Raw genomic sequence first — 25,732 nt, forward strand, 5'->3', positions numbered from 1 at the left:
CGTGTGTTATCTCCTTCAAACGAGTCAAGTCTGTGATGAGACCCGCGGGATCGGTACGTCTGCTTCGAGCAGACGACACTCGACTATCCGGACTTTCAGATCTTTGGTGGGAGGGAAGAACAAGCGGAGGGTCGTCGGAAGGAGCCGGTGATTTTCCTTGGCTCGACTTTTGTCTGGGAGTTCCAGCTTTCGCTGAACGGTCTCTTGCACTTGGCATAGTAATTGTTTTATTTCATAGATGTTTGTTTTCCTGGATGTGAATATCTGTGTTCTATGGATAAAAACAAAGTAATGTCAGTAATTTACATAATAACTTGACATAGAATAAAACAATGACAGATGTCTGACATTTTTAAAATGAAAATACATCATAAAGTTTCAGTTACGGCGGGATATACCAGCAGTTTGGTTGAATTCGAAAAAAAATAAAAATCTTTTTTGAATATCTAGCGGTGTCATGCTACAGATACAGAAATCGTTGACCTTAGCAAATGAGATAAAGTCAACCTCAATGTAAAACGTATCTCAAATTTGTCAGATTTCACACGAATGAATTGAACTGAATGATATCAGCGCGCATCATTTTGGCGCGCTTTCAACAAAGTCTTCGCTTGGTGGTAAAAAGATCTCTAACACTAACCGTATCTCTTTTATGTTTAAATAATTTAACGTGTATCAAATTTCTGGCTGCATAGTGCCAAGGTGATCAATCTTTTAACTCGATACAGTTATATCTGCTTCATCTTGTCAGCATTGTCAGTCCAACCTTTAGTACTACAGCCAAAATTTGCTGACACACATTGCCATACGTCGTAAAAACTGTATAGATTCTCTGTTTTAGAATATAGGGAATTAACATAATTATCCATCATAGTCTTAATGCTTTTCCTGAATGTTTGTCTATTCTTGTGTTATCAAATTTTTAAGCAATTTGAATTACTTTAATTTTTTGGTTGTCCTTGACCTAGTAATTTCTCAATATTTGAGACACTCATCTGCATATGAAAAGCCATTTCTAGATACCGTTGCACTAAAATAAGCAGCTTTTTGTAAAAATGTCATGTATGTTTATTGAAAATATAGGTAAAATGTTTATATCTCTGGCATACACATGTACGAAAGTGTTTGGATAGATATCCTTGATATCCAGCGCCTTGAGAAAGATAACATCAAATGTTCAGATTAGAACGAGAAGCTAACATAATATGCAATGTTATATAATTTCCTATAAAATTGCATCAATTAACCGATCTTAATACTTTCTGTAGCTTTCATTTAACTTTTAAAGACCGTGCTCTTTAACAGGTCTTATCTTTATCATAACTCATAATGTATATCTGACACAACAGGAACCATTATCATAACGTATTCTGTCGCATAAGTTAAATAAAGTATGCGTTTATCTTTATAGAAAAAAATGACAAGATATCTATAGCAAATATACATATTTGGCAAAATACGTTGTAAATTTGCAATATGAGACTTAGAAATTTTTTATTGAAAACGATATGAACAGATACATGAAAACACCACAAGTTGGCTTTAGATTATGAGTGAAGACTTACCGTTCGTTAGAAAAGCATGCCTCATTTTGTTTATGTTCTATATTTCCTCCATTTTAGATTTCAGTGCTTGTACAGATATGGTACACAAACTAAGATCCCGGATGAACTAGTATGTGACATCATCTCTGGATATCACCAAGGCAGCAATGCTCCGAGTCAGAAGGGTCTTTGTTAGACATGCTTAATACTGATAGCATCATTTGACAAGGGTGCTTGGCCCATTCAATAGAGACAATCGTTTAAATTGCCACAAAATTTTAATACAACGATAATTACAAATCCTTTGTTGCAATTGCTTCACAATACACTAGGACCGTTATTTCAATTACGGAATTTAAATTTTAAAATTAGAGCTTAAATGTGCATAAATTATTCCTTTCGTGGTCTGTTAAAATTTTTCTTCAACTGACAAGCTATGGATAAGCTTTAAACATAATTTAACGAAAGGATACAAATGTATATAAATGAGATCCTACTTTATTTGTTCAATATTCGTATACTTCCGCCGTCGATTCTTTTAAGTTAATTCACAATGCATATATACCTTGAAACATATTTTTATCGAAATCAAAAAGTTTAACTTGTATCTGCAACATTTTCTGTTAGAGATGTTAGAGTCGATTCATAGTGATTATGGGGAGTTTTGATGAGTTTATAATGAGTTTATCCATATACACGTATATCAGTTTTAACAAATGACTTTTCCGCTGGCGAAAATTGACGAGTGAATTTTTAAAGGGCGTCTAAAGGCCTCTGAACCCCTCTCTTTAGATCCGTGAAGAATATTTAAAATCATATAGGAGTTACATTGCTGCCCCTTTAAACATCATGATACACCTGTACATGTACTTATATCGTTAACGATTCCTGTTAGTATGAAGGTAGCAGGAAAATCAGAAAATACCAGACCATTGGATTATTTAATTTTTTCTGCAATCATCTCTACCCGCATAAACCACCAATTACCTTCAGTTAATATCCATATTTAATTTACATGATAGTGTGCAAAAGTACGTAAAGCATCGTTTTTGTCGATTTTAGTGGAAGGAGAAGGTACGACATTTCCTCTATGTACATAGAGGAAGTGACCGTACTTTCTCTTTCTACAGAAAATCGACAAAGTATATATGAATACTTTGCTGTAATTCAAAATCTGTTTAAAATTTCATTTTGCATAATTTTAGACGCTTCAAAACCGACAAACAACTCCCACTCTCCGTCCCATTAATGACATCGTTTACAGTTGCAGTAAGCTGTTTTTTTATTTAGATATTTTGAAAATAAACCCTTTAACTTTGTTTATACAAAGGGACACCGGTCAAGAGTTCACGAATAACCCAAATTATATGGCGCATATATAGAGACAAATTATATCAGTTGGTGTTTTCTTATTTTCAAGCGTCAGTAAATAAAATGCAGGTAAACATTTGAAAAAATCTGGTTGGTTTGTGAAAAAAAATTCTGTTAACGCACACACATTTAGATTTTTATTTATTGGTATAACATATTAAAGTGTCCAATCCCTAAGATATATACATGTGTATACGTCATCTTGTTCTCTTGGTACTTTATTTTTAAAAGTACGTAGGCCTATTGCTTCGTAATCCATATCCAAGACAAACAGTACTGCGGAATAAACCAAAGCTTAAACACTAGTTTAAAACAAGTCCTATAAGAATATGAAAATTAAAGGTGGCATGGTCACGATTTTAATCAAAACACATTTTACCGATTAAATGTTCACAATGCTTCAGTAAGGCATTTTGATAACCAAAATTTAAGTGCCATTCGTTGAGTTATAAGCAAGATACAGAGCTTTGAAATTTTTTGCCATAAAAACAAAGCGTTTGTGAATATTTTGAACGTTGAATTAAAAATTCCAGTTTTAGACCTAAAATAAATGTGTTAACGTTAGGAACTGTTTATTTATGCTTAAAATGAATGAAAAGATAGACAAGTCGGCTTGAAAAATATTGTTTTACTGGTATATTGAACCTATGTAAACCAATTGTTTATTGTTTACATGACAAAGAATTGTGATCCATGTATCTTGCTTATAATTCTACGAATGACTCAAATTTCATTTGATCATTAGAAATGCATTCCTAAAGTATTGTAAATAATAAAATCAGAAAAATAAACTTTGACCAAAATCGAGACCATGCCCCTTCAAATTGAAATATAAAATTACAACCAACATTGTCGTTTATTGAAAATGACGCAAAATATTGAAACATCATCAATTACAATAAAGTGGCTGGGATACCGGACTTTAAAAAAAAACTTTTGTCTAATCCTTCTAACATAATTATATGAAATGCTTACATATTAAACATTCAATACAACAACAACAGCACAAAATAAGCTTCACAATACAGTGATATGTTCAACGGTTAAAAGAACGATCTGTTATAATCTGTCCTTTTAATGATGTTGAACAATAAAAGTGATATAAATACTGGAAACATGTAAAATCTCTCTCTCTCTCTCTCTCTCTCTCTCTCTCTCTCTCTCTCTCTCTCTCTCTCTCTCTCTCTCTCTGGGACCAATGTGTTCGATTTTTTAAGGAATAAGAAATCATTCCTTTAGTATTATGAGGTGATCAAATACGGTCGGGAGTGATCAAATTCATTAGGCACGAATGACTTTATGATAGATTTGATCACCTCGACCGTATTTGACCGTATTTCACCTCATAATATTCAAAGCATGATTCATTATTACTTATATTTATATAATTTTCACAACACAACACAACACCTACTCACTGGAAACAAAAAATTCAAATACTCCCAAGCATAGCATTTTTGAATGAATCTAATGATAATGAAAACTATCGTACTTTAAACGGTCGAGGGTTCATGCTCCACTTACGTCAAAGAGCCTTCCAAAATAATCATCACTGTATTTGTTATTTTAAGAATCACCCTACTTCTTCAAGCGTAAAAACATGAAATGAACAGTATATATATAAATATACATGTGTATAACTATTATGATATTCACTTGGTCAGTACGTGAAAACCGTACTGGTCTACATTATTTTATCACAAAACCAACCAAAGTCATATTTTTTTCCTTTCACTCATTCCCCGTCGGTCCAACAGAACAACCCTCCCCGACAGAAAAGAAAAATACCCCCAAAACAACAATAAAAAACACAAAAAACTCAACAATTTTTCATTTGATATTATAAAAGTTAGACTGTTTATGTATCTGGGTCAGAAGTGTCATCTCCGGCCAGATTTGATCCAGTCAATGAAAAAAAAAGATGAACATGTATCTGTAATAGCATCATTTCCGGTTTGGGGTTTTTATAATTTTTCAGTAAAAATATCACTCCTAATATTTCAGTATGATCAGAGACACAATAACAGAGATAGGCAACTCCGCCATTAGCGTGTTTTGTTGTTGAAAAATGTTACGGGACCAACCTCACTTTGAGAACTACTTATTAGTAAACTGAGATACATGTATAATCTTAAACCAATAGTATATTGTTTTTATGAAGAATGTGCATAGGTTTTAGACCTTTTTGAAACAAAAAATTGAAAAAATAAGATTAATTTATAGAAAAAAACATTGGCCAGCGATAAAACATCGGCGAAATATCGGACGATGGGTAGCCAACTGCCTCCTAAATGTCCTGTTTTAATATTGTTTATTAGACATAAACTCATGAAAATTTATATTTTGAATGTTTTGTTAATAGGTTTTAGCTGTTTATATTTCGATATAATTGTTTATTAGAGAGATATCCTGATTTAAACAGGAAATACTTTACAATAGGGACCGCGATATTTCGCGAGATTTCGATCAGTTGCCAATCTCTGTTATTTATGTCTCTGGTATGATTATGAAGCAATTAAACTATAAATAGCTTAGATATAGCTACTCTAAAAGTGAAAAAATCTGATAAAATCCTTTTATTTTGCCTCATTACAAAAAGATAACTAAAGTAGCAAAATACCTACACACAAACATGCAAGCAATGCACAAGGACAACAGTGGAAAGGTGTATAAATACAGTGTACATGTAGATGTAATATTTCATCATGTATATAACAAAATGTTTTAAATTGAGACCACCCATATTCCTCATCATACAGAATCAAGTCTCTTAAATAATTAACAAAAAAATCATATATATTAAGAAAATGATAAACAAATCTATTTTTAACTCTTTAATATTGATACATGCAAAATTACAACAAGAAAAGTTGGTAGATTAGGATACCAGCAAGGAATATCGCCAAGAAAAGAGTAGACGCTGCTATAGCGTATAGAAGGATGGAGGGACAAGAGAATATGAGCAAATAATTAACGCTAGGGTGATCTATGAAAATAGCCAACAGAAAATAGAAATATTGACGTCCAAAAATTTGGAAAACGTAAGCATATATTTTTTAAAAGTAGTATGCTCAGTGAGTTTAATTTATTAATTTTAGTATACAAATGAATAAATGCGACAATTTTGTGGGTGGAATTTATTTTATGAATAAATAACTATTTAACAAAACTGAAGGTTTTACTTGTCAAAATTATTACCAATATCAGTTATTAAATCTACATGACATTACCATTTAGTAACTTTACATTAACTTTTTTATAGACTTTTACAAACTTAAAGGGAAAAAAAAACATTGTTCGCTTTGGACTGTGATTGTGCCTCATGTTCACAATACATTTAAATATATTATGGTAAACCATATTGCCATAAAACAAAAACACAACACCTACTCACTGGAAACTGAAAAATGATAAAATTCTTGTGCATAGCATTTATGAATAAATCTATTGATAATGAAAATTATCCTACTTTAAAAGGTCGAGGGTTCATGCTCCACTTACACCAAAGAGCCTTCCAAAATTACCATCACTGTATTTGTTATTTTAAGAATCACTCTACCTCTTCAAGCGTAAAAACATGAAATGGACAATATATAAGTAATATTAAAATTTTCACTTCGTTGGTACCTGAAAACCGCAGTGGTCTACATTATTTTATCACGAAGCCAACCAAGGTCATACATTTTCCATTTAGTCAATCCCCATCGTTCGAACAGAACCCCCCCTCCACCAAAAAAAAAAAAAAGGGAAAAAAAGCAAAGAAAAGAAAAAAAACCCCAAAACAAACAAACAATATTAAAAAACAAAACATCTTTTAACTTGAAATTATAAAAGTTAACCTCTTTATGTATCTGGGTCATAAGTATGGTACGCCAATTTCACAAAAATGAACTAAACATAGTTTCATATTTGATAAATTAGGTTTATCGACTGTTAACTACAGTTTACGAACCACAAACCATAGTTAACGATTCGTTAACAATAGTTTTCATCTGTAAAACTATATTTAACTGTTGTAAACAATAGTTTACGAATGATAATCATAGTTTATCTGTCTGCAAATAACGTTAACAATAGATTTTGCTGATTAATATAGATTCACATCTGTAAACTATAATTTACATTCGTTAAGTATAGCTACATGTAAATATTGTTAATCATAGTTTCGCGATCCTGTAACTATATTTATCAGTTAAATTATGTTTTGTAATCGCAAATGGTTATATTCAGTGATAATTATAGTTTACATTTCTGAAACATAGATGATCGCGTTAACTATTGTTAACAGATGTGAAAAATAGATTAGCGGCGTTAAATATAAGGTTTTACAGATAATAAACTAGGTTTATCGACTGTTAACTATAGTTTACGAACGCTTAACTATAGTTTACAATAGTTTATTGTTAGCTATAGTTTACGAACCGTTACGATTCGATAACTATAATTAACGGTCCATTAACTATACTTTATCTGCAAAACATATTTAATGGTTGTAAACTATAGTTTACGAATGAAAATCTAAGTTTAATATCTGTATGCAAATAACGTTAACGATAGAATTTGCTGATAAATAAAGATTCACATCTGTAAACTATAATTTACATTCGTTAAGTACAGTTAAGACCTGTTAATCATAGTTTCACAATCGTAAAACTATATCTATCAGATAAACTATGTTTTGCAATCGCAAATGGTTGTTTCCACTGATAATTATTATAATAGTTTACACTTCTGAAACATACATGTAGATGATCGCGTTAACTATGGTTTACAGATGTGAAATATAGATTATCGTCATTAACTATAGTTTTCTGTCCGTATACTATAGTTTACAACCGTTTAACCTAATTTATCGACTGTGAAGTTATGATTAACTCATTTTTGTGAATTTTGCATGCCATGCATAAGTGTAGTCTGCAGCCAGATTTGATCCAAAGATTACCAATAAATAGTCCAATGTACATGTAATAACGTCATTTTCGGTTTGAGGATCTTATAACTTTTCAGGAAAAATATTACTTATAGTACATGTATTTAAGTATGGTTACGAGGCAATTAAGCTATAAATTGATAAAGACACTCTAGAAGTGAAAGATTCCGATAACTTCATTTTATTTCGCCTCATTACAAAAAAGATAACTAAAGTAGCAAAACCTACGTACAAACTTAATTAAGCTCATGCAAGCAATGCACAAGTACAACATTGGGAGGGGGGGGGGTGTTAATACATGTACATGTAAATGTAATTATATTTCATCATGGATATTAATAACAAAATGTTTGAGATTGAAGACCACTCATAATAATATATATATATTATATAATATAATAATAATATATAATCGAGTGATCTCTTAAATAACAAAATATATACTAAGAAAATGATAGTAGACAAATCTGTTTAACTCTTTAAAATTGGAACATTCAAAATTACAACAAGAAACGTTGGGAGCTCTGGATATCAGCAAGCAGTATAGCTAAGAAAACAATAGACGCTGCTATAACGAAAGGATGGAGGGCAAAGAGAACGGGCGTAAATAATCAACACTAGGGTGGGCTATGAAAATAGCCAACAGAAAAAAAGAAAATTGACGTCTAAATCAGCAATTTTCATCTGTTATGCCATGAAGCCATGAACTCTATATGATCATTTTTGCAAGGTAATCTTAAGGTTTGATAACATATTTCTGAAGGCAATCCAATGTTATGATGACGCGCGGTCCCAAGAAGGCATTTTAAATGACGTGAAATTAAATAAACAACCCTGTCTATAAATACCGTTTTAATGGTCACTTAGATTTTAATTTTGATCTGGTCGTTTTCGCTATTAAAGTCCTAATTCAGCGGAGGATCAAGATATAACACAAATACCCAGCCAGTCTACGAAAGAAACTGAATAACTGTATCAAAGATGTCAAAGTAAGTTGTTTACTTCATTAAAAAAAATATATGTACTCATCGAACTAGAATTCTAAATATTCTATGAAAGAATAATTGTAAAATTAATTCAAAGTATACCAAAAAATTATCATGATATATACCAGAAGAAAAATAAATCCAATTACATTAATTTATCTTAAACGTGAGAAAAAAGGAATCTTAGTTTTCAAGGTTCGATCAAATTCTCTTGGGTTCTACAGTAGCTTCGTATTTTGATTATTATGTCTGTAAAGTAATTGTCTCTCGATGAATTAACTACCTCTATCGTGTAGGTACGTCGTCTTCTTGGTTCTGGCTGTATCAGCCTATAGGGCCTCGGCCGCCTACAACACGCCCGTTCAGAGACTGACCGACTGGTGGGACGGGAAATATCACTATTTCCATGGATACTGTGATCTTCCGATTGACAAAAAATACCGAATGAGAAGAGTCAAAGTCAATCTAGTCCTTGATACTCCATCTGAAAGCATTCAAGTAAGTAGCGTTGTCGCGATCATCGAATTTTAATCGATGATCAGTTTAAAAGGTTGTCGATTTACGATAAACAATTTAAGATTTCATAATTGATTACAATCGGTTTATTACATTAATATTATATATATCATTTTGTTAATTATTTTGTATTTAATGAAATGAAAACTGTTGTAAACGGGGTGTTTTATTCAATCTCAAAAGATGTGCAAACACTTAAATTTAATTAATAAAAATACGGCATACGTGTTGTAAGCTTTAAAAAGTAATCGCAAATAGCACTTATATATTTTAAATTAAACCATAGCATAAAATTTAGTACCCCATTTTAATGAATATCAAGTAATTTGTTTTCGATTCGATTATTGGCCGATCATCAGTTGGTAAGGGACAAACGATTCCGTCGATTAATCGATTATTTTTCAACCGATTTGACAACACTAAAAGTAGGTACATGTACATGTATACGCATTATTGCATAATTTTAATTACTCACGTAGGTCTATATTCATTTGAATATTAATTTAGGTTTTGAAATATGAAAAGATTCATTCGATAATTACTCCATGCATAAATGTAGATGGATTATTTAGTTTTGTTTGATGTATAGATTTGGAAATTAAAAGTAATTAAGAAGAATTGCGATGGTACGGAATACCTAATGCGAAATAAATATGAAATACACAAAGGCGTGGAGAGAGCCGATTTCATCCTAAAATACACATCTCAGCAAATTCCTACCGGAATGTGTTTCACCAATCTTCCTTCGCCCAAAACAACCAAAGCGCCCTCAACGCCTACACCAACAACCCTAAAACCTACAACTAGCTCTCCCGCCATTTCTACGTCACAGTCCACACGAAATGACGTATACCAGGTACCCGTTGTTAAGGTACAGGAGCCGTGGGGAGGAGGGTCATCTTGGACGTTTAAGGGAAGGTGTACCTTGAAGATCAGCGACACCTGGACACCTGCCACACTTCCTGTTGACCTGATATTTGACCAGGAAACCTCCAACCTACAGGTGACGAGTTTCTTTTTATGACCCTTCTTTATAATTCACAATTTAAGTATTATTAACTTTTACAAGTGATCACTGACTCCCATTAGTTAAGAAAAAATCGGACCATTTAAGAATTCAACAGTAACATAAATGCATGAGAATCTTATTCTTGTAAATTCTGTGGATATCTTCAACTCTTCAGTAATTTTTACAGGTATTTACGTTGACTTAAAATAATGATAAAATTTTGAAATAGTAACATGGCGACAAACTTTGAAAAGATCAATCTGATTTGAGTATATATCTGTTTGAAGATGTAGAGTATGAAATGTAGAGTATTAAATATATGTAATAAAAGTTGATGTTCCGTACGTCGTTTGCAATGCAACGATAACAATTTTCTGAATATAATAGATTAAAATTTAGATTAATTTTTTTTATTAGGTCTTTGATTCCATTTCAAAATCGGAACACGGAAATTCTTACCTGCTCATTAAAACAGCACCTGCTAAAATATATTTTAAACTTTAGATTGTATTTTAAATGATAGAAACTCTTAATTGTAAATATTAAATTAACATTAAATCCTTTCAGATCTGGAGAATGACCGTTCTGAGTTCTTCTTTGAATGGAATGCTGTATGAATTGACCAATGAACACCGGGTATCTCCAGGCAAACTAGAAATCACCTTCATCGTCGATTACAGTGGCACTATAAATAGCTATCCTCAGGGTTTTTGTATACATGTAAGTAAAATTACGCCTGGATCAACCCAACCTACGTCATTCACATCTACAACCACAACGGCTTCACCGAGCAAAACAACAACTGCTCAACCAAGCACAACAACAACAAAAGCGGCATCAAGCACAACAGGTGCCCAAAGTACAACAACCGGTGGAACCCTTGGTGAAACAACACCAGTCCCATCTAACACAGCACACAACTACGGCCTAGTTCTAGAGAAGTCGATCCTATTCTACGAGGCCCAACAATCGGGAGATCTGCCCCCTACCCACCGTATAAACTGGCGGGGGGACTCGGCACTGGGGGATTCTGGGATATATGGAGAGGATCTGACGGGCGGGTGGTACGATGGTAAGATACGACGAAGATGAACAGACCTCCCCAAAAAGAAGGAAAATAAAAGAAATTGAAATGAACTTATTCAAAAACTGTTTGAAAATTTCAAAGGTAACAATTTAGCATAACTAAAATGTATAATAGCATTATGATATAAATTTGTAGCTGGTGATGGAGTGAAATTTAATCTCCCGATGTCAGCTTCGGTTATAAACTTGGCTGTCGGTTTGTACATATGGAGGGACGCCTACAGTGCATCGAACCAGCTTCAGCATATGTACGACTCTATCAAGTGGCCTCTGGACTATTTCCTGAAATGCTGGCAAAATTCGGCTCAAATATATTACGCGCAGGTAAGTCTTCTTTGTAATATTGATAAATCTTTGAGTTGGTGTCTGATTGTCTCCTCAGATATCTTAACCTTCTTAAACTGGTCGTTCGATATTAATAAATCATTAAATAATTTAAATTAATATTTCGTTATCTTCACAATTTAAATCAGTTACAGTAACTAACTTAAAAACTTGGTCGTAAATTTGTTAAGGAGCAATGTTTTTATTTTAAAATCTTAATATTTGTATCTTACATGTATATATACCTCTAATTTGTAAATTCCTGTAAAAGGGGTGAAAAATCACGCCATCTAGATCCATATCGACCATCATCTTAAGTAATACTTACATGTTGCACAAAGGTTGGAAATGGTGATACAGATCACGCGATTTGGACTCGTCCTGAAGACATCACAATATCTCGACCGCCATACTACCTTGACAGCAGCAAGAGAGGAAGTGACGTAGCCGGAGGGACGGCTGCGGCATTAGCGGCAGGCGCTTTGGTTTTTTTGAGCGAAGGTTAGTTGTATTCTTGTATAATTATGGAATTGAAACAATAAAACGGCCCTATTTTCTAAAATGAAATCTTCAACGTGAACCGTTTATTTTTCGTTTTAAATGACAGACTCGTCCTATTCATCAAAACTTTTGGAGAGTGCAGAGAGTCTCTATGCATTTGCTAAGGCACATCAAGGCACATACAATACCGATATTCCTGAAGGAGCAAAATTCTACAGGTATGTACCAGATGATACTGAACATAGCCAGGTCTGAGAAAGCTGATTCACAAAAATATAAGGCTACATTTGGTGTTGTAGCTCGTCCGAGTATAGAGACGAAATGTGTGTCAGTGCCAGCCTCCTGTATCTAGCTACCAACAAAACCGGATACCGAAGTGACGCCATTACCTTCTACAACAGCTACAGCCCCGGTCGATGGGCGTATGACTGGGACGACAAGACGATGCTCTGTGACGTAAGTAGTACTGAAGTCTGTAATATATTTGAATTGTGTTTTTGATGCAAGTTTCAAACCTTCCAGGAGAGATATCATAAATAAACTGATGACCCAATAAACATGATTTTGTGAAATATAGCATGTATGGAAATATGCAAATTTTGAACATTTAAACGGTTGTCAAATAAACTATACACATCTACAGCGAAATATATGTGTACAGCTTGTAAATTCATTTATTACACTTTCATGTTAAATACTGAAATCTGATTGGTTTAGACGCAGTTGGCAATCCGTTCTATTACCCTCAGCGTTAGCAACGCACTTGGCAACGGGTAACACAACAAATTGTTACATGCGCGTACGGTTCGCCGTGGAATTCACTTCATTTTTATATAAAAGCAGTAAAATTTTCTTTAAAATTTAGACATTCAGTATAATAAAATATATAGTGCCTGTTTGGGAGGGTAACTGTTGAAATTGACACCCCTCAAAAACCTTTGTCAACCTCCGCTTCGCGTCGGTTGACAATGGTTGTCTTGGGGTGTCAATTTCAAAAGTTACCCTCCCAAACAGGCACTATATATATATTATCACTGACTAGTTTTACGCAGAGGAAAATGAATGTAATATTTTATGAAGAGGTAACAAACCTCAATCATCTCTTTTTATTGATGTATTTTCTGTATAGGTTCTTCTGTATGAAATAACCCAAGAAACCAAGTACAAGTCGGCAGTAGAGAACTTCGTCACGTCCTACATGCCCGGGGGTAGCGTCCAGTACACCCCCTGTGGCCTCGCCTGGAGACTCGAATGGGGGTCCCTTAGATATTCGGGTAAGGAGCAGACAGAATGAAAACAGTTTAAAAGCAATATCAACAAATGTTTCTACTTGGTATACATTTTTTTGACGGTTGTAAATGTAATTTGATTTGTTTTTCAGCCAATGCGGCTTTTATTGCTCTCCTGGCTGCTGATGCAGGGATAGGTAACGCAGCAAACTACAAGCAATGGGCAATGTCGCAGATTCACTACATGTTAGGAGATAACGCCGATGATTTCAGCTATGTGATTGGGTATGGCTCCAAGTACCCTCTGAAACCACATCACCGCGCAAGGTAAATAAAGTCGTGGAAGGTTAACCGAAATGTACACATTATTTGATGTAAAATTTGACCGATTTAATGATTTAAAAAAAATTGGCAGTTGTGAGACGATTGTTGCCCAGATTCTTTTTTTTTTTAGAAAACCAACAAAAAATAAGCGCTAAACATCGTTTTCTTAAAAAAGGGGGGGGGGGGGGGGGGCTTACTTGCCTCTAAAGTCTTAAAAGCAAAAAAAAAAAAAAAATAATAATTAAAAAGTCGATTTGCTAAGAAATGGAAAGTGAGTCCTTTTCCACTTACGCTATGCGCCTGTATATATAAAAAAAGAAAGTTTGAAAAAGATAATTAAAGTTGAAATATTTGTATGCATGAGAATTCCTATCAATAACCAAGTGTACTTCACGTTGTTTAAGGTGTTTAAAGTAATGGGTGTAGATAAATCAATTCTTTTTCATTTCGGCAGTTCCTGCGACAGCCCGCCTGCAGTCTGTGACTGGAACGATTACAACAGTCCTGACCCCAATCCGCACGTGCTGCAGGGCGCCCTTGTGGGTGGACCGGACCAGTACGATAACTACGAAGACGCTCGTGACAACTTCCGGACTAACGAGGTGGCGTGTGATTACAACGCGGGGTTCCAGTCGGCCGTGGCCGGTAATGAAACACGTACAGCATTGAACGAAAAATACAGAAGTACATTTATAAAATGTACAACACGATGCTATTTTCACAGCTATAATCATCATCATCATTGTAATCATATTGTTTCATAATTTTCCAGGTCTTCTTCACTTCGCTGTGAATGGTAACTTGCCAGCTGCTCCAACACCTGCTTGCTAGATGTATATAAGAACAATACCAGCAATGATAATAATGGACGACAACGACCCGATCATCTCATAATAAATAAAGAACGATACTAAGTTTACAATTAGTCTGTTTTACTAGCTGTTGAATTAAGTAATAAGGCATCATTCTTAGAGTATTATGAGGTGATTTCTTTTTACGTGTATAATTTTCAGTAATAATACGATTTAATAATATTAAAAATGGTCATCGTTGAAATGTATTAGGCATTGCATGCAAAGGCACCCGGCTTTATATATTTTTGTCTCATCATAAAAAGATATACATACAGGCCTACTGCCTACCTAATAACACACAAGGTGTTTTTATTAAGTAAGCCTTATATATTTTTTATCATGAGAAAAAAATATAGCGTCATGGGCATGCGTATACATGTTACAAAATTAATAAGTAGTGTTATCGCACAAAAAGACACTGAAATTTAAACATGTACATATCAATGTAGCTGCAGGTCTGTAGCTCCCGGTCTGAAAAAATTTGGATGGACGAATTTTTTTCAGACCAGGAGCTACAGACCTGCAGCTAATATCAATGAGGATAATAATAAGACGAGATCTAAGTCATCACTTGTTTTTTTTTCTTCTAAAACCAACAAAAATCATCCTAAATGCTTAAAAGGTCAGAAGGAAAGTTATTCAGCCGCTTTCGTCCATTCTTATCTGGATCCAAGAAAAACTGTTGTCTCTATGAAATGTATTTATATACCGATTGCTATAAAGAAAAGTACTGAAAAATTTAGCTTTTATATTTTCATTTCAAAATATTAACATGGGATCTATTCAATATTTTCTCCCATTTTTCTAAGAATTGCAGCCCCTGATAAAGCCAATCGTCGATCAATCCATGCAGTTTAAATCATTTTGTCCATCTATGAACATACTCGTTTTTTAAACATTGACCGAAAGCGTAATTTAGCATTGTTTAGCTTATAAAGTGATAAAGTTAATTCAAATGTATATGATATATGTTTGTTAAAGGGTGTTATAAAGTTTGGATTATTTCTTGATCAATTAACATTTTAGTTACATGTGCCTTTTCAACTAGGAGAAAATACATACAAATCAAGTTTTCACTTACTTTTCTCTCGTGTTCATGATACTTGAGAAAACACATTATTTAATGAATTACATATATATGATATTGCAGTTTGCTCTATATTTTTAATGGCGGATCGACCCCGTCATCCAGCTACTCAACAGTACCATGTCATTTAGAGTCTTTAGTCTGATCTACGGTTGACAACTCTAGCCTAAGGAAAATGATTGAATAACCTTTATTTACCATACAGTAGGCACATGTATGTTAACATAAGAGATTCAATGGTGGATGAAAATTTCAACCACGATAAACAAATAAAATAGGCCCCAGCGACATTTTAATGACCTGTAAAATTGACAACTTTGCAAAAATTTGTTATGTGGCACGAATTTGAGCTACATTTTACTGCTTGATTGGAAATAAATGCTTGTTATTCTACTTTCAAATTTGAAAAAGAAATAAAGGTCATTTACACATTATTTATTGATTTAATAAAGTTTAAATTGCTTAACTACAGCAACATAGAAACATTGCTATTATTTCTGAACACGTACAACCCTCAAAACTCCTCTTAAAAAGCTTCAAGGAAGAAAATGCCATTGATCATTACCAGAACACATTATTAAACGATATTAATAAGAAATACACGAGTGTTACATATATAAATTTTGAAACTATGTGCACATTTTTTGCATTATACATTCATAAAACTGGTATTGTTTTTAGATTTAAGTTTTATAATTTAAATGATTCAAAAGTATCTAAATCATCCCTGTCTATTATTTGCAAATAGATTGACAAAACCCATAAACGCAGACATAGGAAAGATAAAAAAGATACAGACGTCTATACCGTAAGTCCCATGTCTAATCAAGAGTGTGCACAATCGTTCGATTTTATTTAGATCAAGACTAAATGAAGTCTTATGGTCCAACAAAATGTCATAACTTCATCTCAAGATGATAAGCTAATGACCCCCCCCCCCCCCCCCAGCATTTACTGCTTTTTATAAACAAGGACGTTAAATTCAACGAAAGTAACAGTCGTGCATGATTCAGACTCAAAACTTTAGAGTCTTTTAAATTAAAATTAAGAATCTGGATTTTTGTAAAGGACAATCAGACCTTTTATTATTATCTCTTTAATTAAATAAATAAAGTCAAATCTGGGACATGTACATATTTGACATATACGTCTAGAAATTGTCTATAAACAATTACTGTCAACTATGTAACGCGTTCCGACAATACAACTTAAATATGAATCATACGATAACTAGATATAACACAAATTATTCCTACATGTGTATACATGTATATGCACCATCACTAACCATTCATACAATGATACATGAGGTACATGCGTGTATTCTGAAATTCGTGTCGATGATTTTCTTGCATATTTTTCAAACAAAATGACATGTAGGACTTCATATTTATTGCTTTTATATCTTTTGGCAACATATTTGCCCAGTTTTGGGCAGTAACAAGCCAGTTCAAGAAATGTTTACATTCTTATCCTCAAATGTACAAGATGGCCGCACATTCCCCTTAAGGTCAGACGACACGTTCCTCGAGAATCTTTTTTGTATCTCCTCGTAATAAAGAGTTCCAATAAAAATTACTAATTTTATAATTCCTTTAAAAATGATCAAAATTTACTTCAAAATGGTTATATGTGTACTTGGTCGAGTGGTTAGAACCGTGGCCGCTCTCTGCCAAAAGCGTATAGGTTCTAGAGGTCGTGAGTTCAAAGCCCCGCCCCGGCAGAGATATAGTTCTAATTTAGTGAATTTTGCTGTGCTGTAGATGTATTTATTTTATATCAGCAATTCAAGTGTATTTTCAAGAAGATTATAAAGGAAATTGCATACTCTAGTATTTTGCAGAAATGCCTGGTAAGGTACCCTAATTTTTTGCAAGAAAGCTTGTCAAAGTAGTAGTAAACCATTAACAAATTCCTGGAAAAAGTTATCTAAACTTGAGGAACGTGTCGTCTGACCTTAAGGTAAGCTTCACAAGGTCAGAGTCTCGTATAGCGTATTTTTTAAAAACGTGATTTGACATGTCTAATTTCAATTAGATTGGCTACATCAATACCCATTACAACAGTTTTCCCTAAGAAACAAGATATACACGTTGCTATATATATGTCGATTTTAGGTTTTTATCATTGATGTCACAGAAATGATAGTCGCAAACCTTTCGCAGAATATGGTTTGTTTTATGAATTTTAATAACAAACCATTTTACAAAATCAAGAAAACCGTTCCCAAACAAATGATACATCTTGTGAATAACTTGATACATACAAAAAATCAACAATGTTTCCTACAAAAAATAAAAAATGTTTCCTTTAATAGTGGAAATTTTGAGATTCGCTTACTGATATATGCATTTTATAGGCAGGTAGCACCACCATATGCATATATCATATGTGGTTGTCGTACTAAATTCTCAATCCTTTGGTTGATAGTTATGTCATTTGCTTACAAAACAACAATAAAAAAAACTGATGATTAAATGGTCTTTCCTATTGCTACATCGTGATTCAAATTGTTTACCAGAATCTTGGTGTTGTTTACTACAAAATTCTCGCTCCACAACAAAGACTTCGTGTATACTTTGTCTTACCCGATTTATCACATGAAAAAACCAAAGCCTAACAGAAACCACAGAAACTGAAAAGCTAAAATTAAAGTTTTTTGATGTTGGCTTCAAACTGACACGTTTCAGCAATTATTCAGTTTAAAAAAAGAATCACAATTATGGTTTCAAAATACATATTTTCTCTTTAATACATTGGTTTCTGATGATAATTAACCATATTGATGACGCAGATCCAGTAAACCCAATTAGATGTTTATCATTTTGAATGACTTTAAATGAAGTAAACAACCGTATACTATATATAAAGGTGCCTAGTAGGTAAAAGGACCCATTTGAGGGTAAACAGAGATCAGATATATTACAGATTTTAAATTTAATCGACATTTACTGGTGAGCAGGCCTGAACTGAAAGAGAACTGTGAGAATCCAGCATGTCAAAGTAAGTAATAGACTGTACCATAAATGATTAATTAACCTATTTCGTTAGATTAAAATAAGGGATTAGCTTAATTTTAAAAGAATACACGTATATCGTTATAAATAAGATACAGCAATAAGTTTTAGAGGACTTGAATTTATGAGAATTTTTTTTTAATTTTCGATATTTAAAATCACATATGAAATTAGCATGGACGTCTGCGAAAGACTAAATGCAGGCATGAAGTAACAGGGGCTAGATCCCCTCCCACTTTATAAAACATACATTTTTCCTTAAAATGTCAAAAGAGAAAATTGAATTGGACCGAACATTCTCCATCTAACTTTTTTCTAAGAAAATTTCAAATAAACACAAAATCTTAAGATAATGATGTCTTTCCACCAAGGATTAAGATTTTGAATATAATATTAAAGTTATCCTTCTTTTTTTAAATTGCTTTGTTAAGATATTAGTGTAGGCCCATCCCCTCCCCAAACTTTCAAAACAATAAAACGTGCCAGATATGACAACACAATTTTATGGTCTAACCAACTTTATTTCTAATTCATACTAAAACCTTTTTTTTCCTGGGCACGTAACAACATGGAGTCATCCTTTGTTTTGTTTTTCTAGGTACTTCGTCCTACTGGTCCTGGCTGTGGCAGCCTACAGGACCTCAGCCTATAACACGGCCGTGCAGCCTTCAACCGATTGGTGGGACGGACCGTTCCATTATTTTCAAGGCTACTGTGATCTTCCCATTGACAAATCGTACCCAACTGGTGGAGTAACCGTTGACCTTTTACTTGATACGCCATCGGAAAGCATTCAAGTAGGCAAGATTCAAAGGGCAGATAAGATTATCAATAATTTAATGAGTGGATATGCTAAGGACGTTTACAATAAGTTTCAATATATATGTACCTAATTCACATTTTTAATAGATTTGGAAGCTAGATATATCAACAGTTAACTCTGACGGTACAGAATACTATATGTATAATAAACACGAAATACACCAAGGGGTAGAGCGGGTGGGCTTCATCTTGAAGTACACCTCGAACAACATTCCATATGGCATTTGTGTCACCAGCCTGACATCAACACAGACAACATCGACGACGACAACAACAACAACAACAAAAGCACCAACTACAACTACTGTAACACCAGCACCAACCACAGGCTCGCCCACCAGTTCTACGTCACAATCCACCGCAGGAAATGACGTATACCAGGTGCCCGTTGTAAAGGTAGAGGGGCCGTGGGGAGGGGGTTCGTCCTGGACATTTAAGGGAAAATGTACCTTTGAAATCAGCGCCACCTGGGCAATCGGTACACTTCCTGTTGATCTGATATTTAACCAGGAAACCTCCAATCTACAGGTAAATGTAACGCAATTTTTGATATAATAATAATGATAATATTTTAGAAACAATAGAAAAAAATCGACAATATATCGGGTTAAAAACCTACAAAAAAAATTATAAAAAATAATTATACAATTATTATTAAAACATGAATATTCATAACAATTTCATTTTCAAAGATGTAATGCTTACATACTTTAGCAAAATACAAATTGTTAGCGTTTTATTTTTATAGCCGAATATATTTGTAGAATATGTCTATGTTATATATTTTTAAAAGGTTGAATGGTAATAAAAAAAGAACTGCTTCTAATCAAGAAAAGCATAGTGCGATTCCCAATGATTCAATCAAAGTATCAATTTATAACTTAATGTGCGAACGGTTAAGTCCTCATAAAGAAGGCCTTTTATTGTTTAAATTGGGCTTTAAATTAATGCAAGATGCATCAATTTAAACCTGTATCTTTTGGTTGCAAAGGGGGTATTTCAATAGTGTAAAAAATCATCAAACAAAGCAGATGCAGCGAATATTTAAATTTAGGGAGAAGGTAGAGGGCTCAAACCCAAGGAAAACTTTTCTCTTTCATGCTTCTTAACAAAAATCCCGTTCGACGAATCTCCCTTCGACAATATTTTTAAACGTTGTTTTTACATTCAACTTTCATCATCAAATAATTAAAGATATTGAAATTGTATTTTTCAATTAAACTAAAACTAATGGGGTAGTAATTTACGCAATTTAATTTGCCCATCTTCTTTAATATCAACTTTAGAGAAAAAAACGTGAGTTATTAACGAGTGAAGTACATTCATGCTTTATGAATTAAAGTATCCTGTTTACTTACATATCCGGAAACATGCACTTAAACTGAATGTCAAAATTCATGAAAGACATATTAAGATAAAGGATGAATTCTGAAACCGGATACGTGAATTACTTATCTTAAGAAAACTTTTGAATGCACAGAAGATAAAGTTTAGTATGGAGTGTTTCATTTCGTCTAGACTTGTACAGTGACTTACAGCTTAATTTGTCAGCCGTTAAAAATTAACATCGATTTTTATAAATACACTTTTGAAAGTAACTCAGGCATTCGTTAGCCATACAATTAAGGCTTTTACTTTGTACAATGAACCAAAGATGAAAAGGTAATTAAAACTTAAAAGCATATAGCACGAGGTACTGTAAGCAAATGTCACCCACCTTAAAGTATAAAGCGTCATTCATCAACGTGTATGAATTTAAATCTATTAACTCTATGCTTTACTCTTTTAGATCTGGAAAATGAATATCCTAAGCAATGCATTAAATGGGATGTTGTACGAGTTAAACAACAAATATTGGGTATCTCCTGGCACATTAGAATTCAACTTCATGGTCGATTACAGTGGCACTATAAATAGCTACCCTCAAGGTTCTTGTATAAGTAGAATTTCTCCTGGATCAACACAGTCTACTTCATCAACATCATCTACAACAACAACATCTACAACAACAACAACAACAACAGCTGCTCCAAGCACAACACCAACTTCAGGTTCACCAACCTCGACCACAACAGGCACAACGACTAGTGGAACAACAACAGTCCCGTCTAACACAGCACACAACTACGGCTTAGTTCTAGAGAAGTCGATCCTATTCTACGAGGCCCAACAATCAGGAGATCTGCCACCTACCCACCGTATTAACTGGCGGGGGGACTCGGCACTCGGCGATTCTGGGATATATGGAGAGGATCTGACGGGCGGATGGTACGATGGTAAGCTGTTGTTTATATGTATAGAGAATTCCATGAAACAAAGTTTGATAGAACTTCAAGACAAAAATTGCGTAAAGATACAGTTGGTTTTTTTTATGTTAAACAAGATTATTTTCTTTCCATAGCTGGTGACACAGTAAAATTTAATCTCCCAATGTCGGCTTCGGTCATAAACTTGGCTGTAGGTTTGTACAAATGGAAAGATGCCTACAGTGCATCGAACCAGCTTCAACATATGTACGACTCTATCAAGTGGCCTCTAGACTATTTCCTGAAATGCTGGCGAAATTCGGCACAAATATACTATGCCCAGGTACATGTAAATTATATATCTATAATTGAAATCTTTGCAAAAATGGCTCATTAACTTCTATCTACGTCTGACCCTGGTCATTGTAAGAGAGTGTCTCCGTGGAGTAAAGACCTTAAGCCACCACAAACACATACACATTGATATTGTGTATAGTGTATGCCATCTAGCATGAACGAATCTAATTCATTCCCATTGCCTATCTGAAATTTACATTTTTAAATAAAAATACTCATCTTTTGTTGCAAGGTTGGAAACGGTGATACAGATCATGCGATTTGGACTCGTCCTGAAGACATGACAATCTCTCGACCGCCATACTACCTCAATAGCAGCAAGACAGGAAGTGACGTAGCCGGAGGGACAGCCGCAGCATTAGCAGCAGGTGCCTTGGCCTTCATGGGCGAAGGTTAGTTTGTAAACATATAATATCTAGAAAATAAGCTTCAGATTTTCAAAATTAAAAGCATTACATGTTATTTATTGGTTATATTACAGACTCATCCTATTCACCAAGTCTATTAGAGAGTGCAGAAAGTCTTTATGCATTTGCTAAGGCACACCAAGGCACATACAATACCTATATTCCTGAAGGAGCAAAATTCTACAGGTATGTAGATTAATCTACAATACATCGCTTATAATGAATGATACCAGCATACATAGATATATACTTATATATACCTACGTTGTAGCTCGTCCGAGTATAGAGACGAAATGTGTGTCAGTGCCGCCCTTCTGTATCTAGCTACCAACAAAACCGGATATCGAAGTGACGCCATTACTTTCTACAACAGCTACAGCCCCGGTCGATGGGCGTATGACTGGGACGACAAGACGATGCTCTGTGACGTAAGTAAGCAAAAGAAAAATCGAGTTTTTAAAATATAACAGCGTCACTTATTTTAGAATAGTCCTACTGGTTACACGAAAATTATCGCCCCTGTTTCATTTTCACCCTTATTAGCCTCATTGGCAGCTGGCTAATTCAAAACGAGGTTGATTGAAACCTGAAGGTTGCTTAGCTATTGTAGTACACTTATCTTATTCAGTTGGGCAAAACATAAACCTGTACAGTTTAACAGCTTCACAAGTACAGACGTGGGGAAAATGCATTTGGGAATATGATAGACGTTGTAAAGTTAAACAAATGCATACAATTTTGTAGATATATATTAAAAAAATTACAACTGCAAGTGGTACACAATTGTTATAGGGAAAAATAACTTACAAAGCTTGTTTACTCCCATGACGATCGTAAGAAGGTCTAAATGGTTTTTGGGAGGGTTAAAAATAATCTTTGTAATTTTCGTTTATTGTATATTTTCTATAGATTCTCCTGTATGAAATAACCCAAGAAACCAAGTACAAGTCGGCAGTAGAGAACTTCGTCACGTCCTACATGCCCGGGGGTAGCGTCCAGTACACTCCCTGTGGCCTCGCCTGGAGACTCGAATGGGGGTCCCTCAGATACTCGGGTAAGGAGAGGATGAGAACAGAACAACTAGAATTTTAACAGATAATGGTCTTAAATCTGCTGGGTCCGATTTCTATCAAATTTTGTGAACGCTTTTAAACAATGGTTATGCTAAGTATGTATATAACAAAAGATATTGCAGTAGTTTCTTTGTCAATTAAGCCATATGTTAATGAAAAAAATGATGAACAAAATTTGTAAACAAAACAAACGACATAATAGGCACCGCTTTATTTCGCCTCATATCAAAATTCGCCCCCAATGTCGAGGCGGCTGCGATTGTATTACGACTTAGACTTCGCTATAAATAAAGGTTATAATTTGTCAAATCAAAAATAAAGCAGTGTACATTTTGTTCACCAATATTTCTAATGTTTAGTTTGTTAACAGTCGATTTATAACATGCGGATTGAATAAACCCATTCATAAAGAAATTATTTTATTTACTTATGAATATTTCTAAATTTGAAAGAAGACCGATTCTGCTGGTGTTAATATAACTTTCTAAGATAATTGGTTTGTATGGAAAATTGTTTGATACCGTAAGAGCGAAAAAACCGGACCATGCAGCTTTAATTATTTTTAACTTGCCTTATAAATAATCTATGATTGGAAATATAAATGTAATTTGATTTGTTTTTCAGCCAACGCGGCTTTTATTGCTCTCCTGGCTGCTGATGCAGGAATAGGTAACGCAGCAAACTACAAGCAATGGGCAATGTCGCAGATTCACTACATGTTAGGAGATAACGCCAATGACTTCAGCTATGTGATTGGGTATGGCTCCAATTATCCTCTGAAGCCACATCACCGCGCAAGGTAAAATTAGTTTTACATGTCCATGCATTGCTCTATATTTAATTTACTGTCATATTAAGTACATGAAAAAAATTACATTTAAAAAACAAGCTCTGCGTTACTACTTTAAAAATTAAAAGGCAAAACGGTACATACAGACTAGAGAAAACAAATTAGCACTAGAGGAAATCTGCTATATTTATCACTTTACATGGGGTTTATCTAACTTAAGGCCCTATACTCCCTTAAGTTATGCTTCATTAATGTGTACATTTGCAGATTTTTTAAAATAATTTTTTTCTAGTCATGTGTTTTATTACGTGCACTGTACAAAAATATAATAGAAATATCTTTTATCTGTCTGTATCATTTGTTTACCCTCCTACACACCTCTCTTTCCATAGTTCCTGTGACTATCCTCCTGAGGTTTGTGACTGGAACGATTACAACAGTCCTGGCCCCAATCCGCACGTGCTGCAGGGCGCCCTTGTGGGTGGACCGGACCAATACGATAACTACGAAGACGCCCGTGACAACTTCCGGACTAACGAGGTGGCGTGTGATTACAACGCGGGGTTCCAGTCGGCCGTGGCAGGTACAACAAATCGTTCAGTAAAGAATGAAAAATATAATTAACAATATAATGCTTCTATTTCAACTTGTCATCATCATCGTCGTCGTCGTCGTCGTCGTAATCATCTGTTATTTAATTTTCTAGGTCTTCTTCACTTCGCTGTGAATGGCAACTTACCGGCTTCTCCAACACCTGCATGCTAGATGTACGACATATGAACAGCCGCATGAACATGCATCATGTATTCACCAATCAATCAAGATTCGTGAACTTTCCGTATTGTTTGCTTTATAAGATAAAATTTACTGCTCAGAAACTCATTAACAAATATATGAATTTTTGCGTTTCGGTATGGGAAAATGATGTTTAAACAAAAGGAAATAAAGAAATATAACTATTGAAACTACAAAAAGCTACCCATGATACTAGCATATTACAGTTCAAAAAAATATAAACTGTTTGCTATCTAGAAGACTCATCTATTAGATTGATATACACTGTAACTGACTCTCAATGATCTCCATTTATTTATTTATGAAAGAGAGAGAGAGAAGGAGACTAACCACATTGTATTAGCACAGGCTGCAGTGCACAAAAGAACATGAGAGACTGTGTCTTTAAAAAATGTTTAACCTTTTTCAAAATTTGTTGAGAAATTGGAATGTATTTGTATTCAATTGTTTACAATTTCTATTTT

The 25,732-nt window shown here is 34.0% G+C and overlaps 1 protein-coding gene across 1 annotated transcript; it reads left to right on the plus strand.

The window, feature by feature from the left end:
• Positions 1-35: 35 nt before the first annotated feature.
• Positions 36-25,310, plus strand: LOC128177479 (uncharacterized). The gene is given in 24 exon segments (XM_052844197.1): positions 36-218; positions 6,393-6,484; positions 9,128-9,329; positions 9,937-10,350; positions 10,924-11,428; positions 11,579-11,766; positions 12,108-12,267; positions 12,374-12,485; positions 12,567-12,723; positions 13,397-13,541; positions 13,649-13,823; positions 14,275-14,465; positions 14,593-14,616; positions 17,190-17,271; positions 19,377-19,575; positions 19,688-20,128; positions 21,390-21,876; positions 22,002-22,189; positions 22,436-22,595; positions 22,685-22,796; positions 22,882-23,038; positions 23,520-23,664; positions 24,308-24,482; positions 24,866-25,310. Coding segments are annotated over 24 exon segments (5,067 nt in total). The 3' UTR covers positions 25,239-25,310.
• The last annotated feature ends 422 nt before the right edge of the window (positions 25,311-25,732 follow it).

This window comes from Crassostrea angulata, chromosome 3 (assembly GCF_025612915.1).
Source record: "Crassostrea angulata isolate pt1a10 chromosome 3, ASM2561291v2, whole genome shotgun sequence".
NCBI classification, from domain to species: Eukaryota; Metazoa; Mollusca; class Bivalvia; order Ostreida; family Ostreidae; genus Magallana; species Magallana angulata.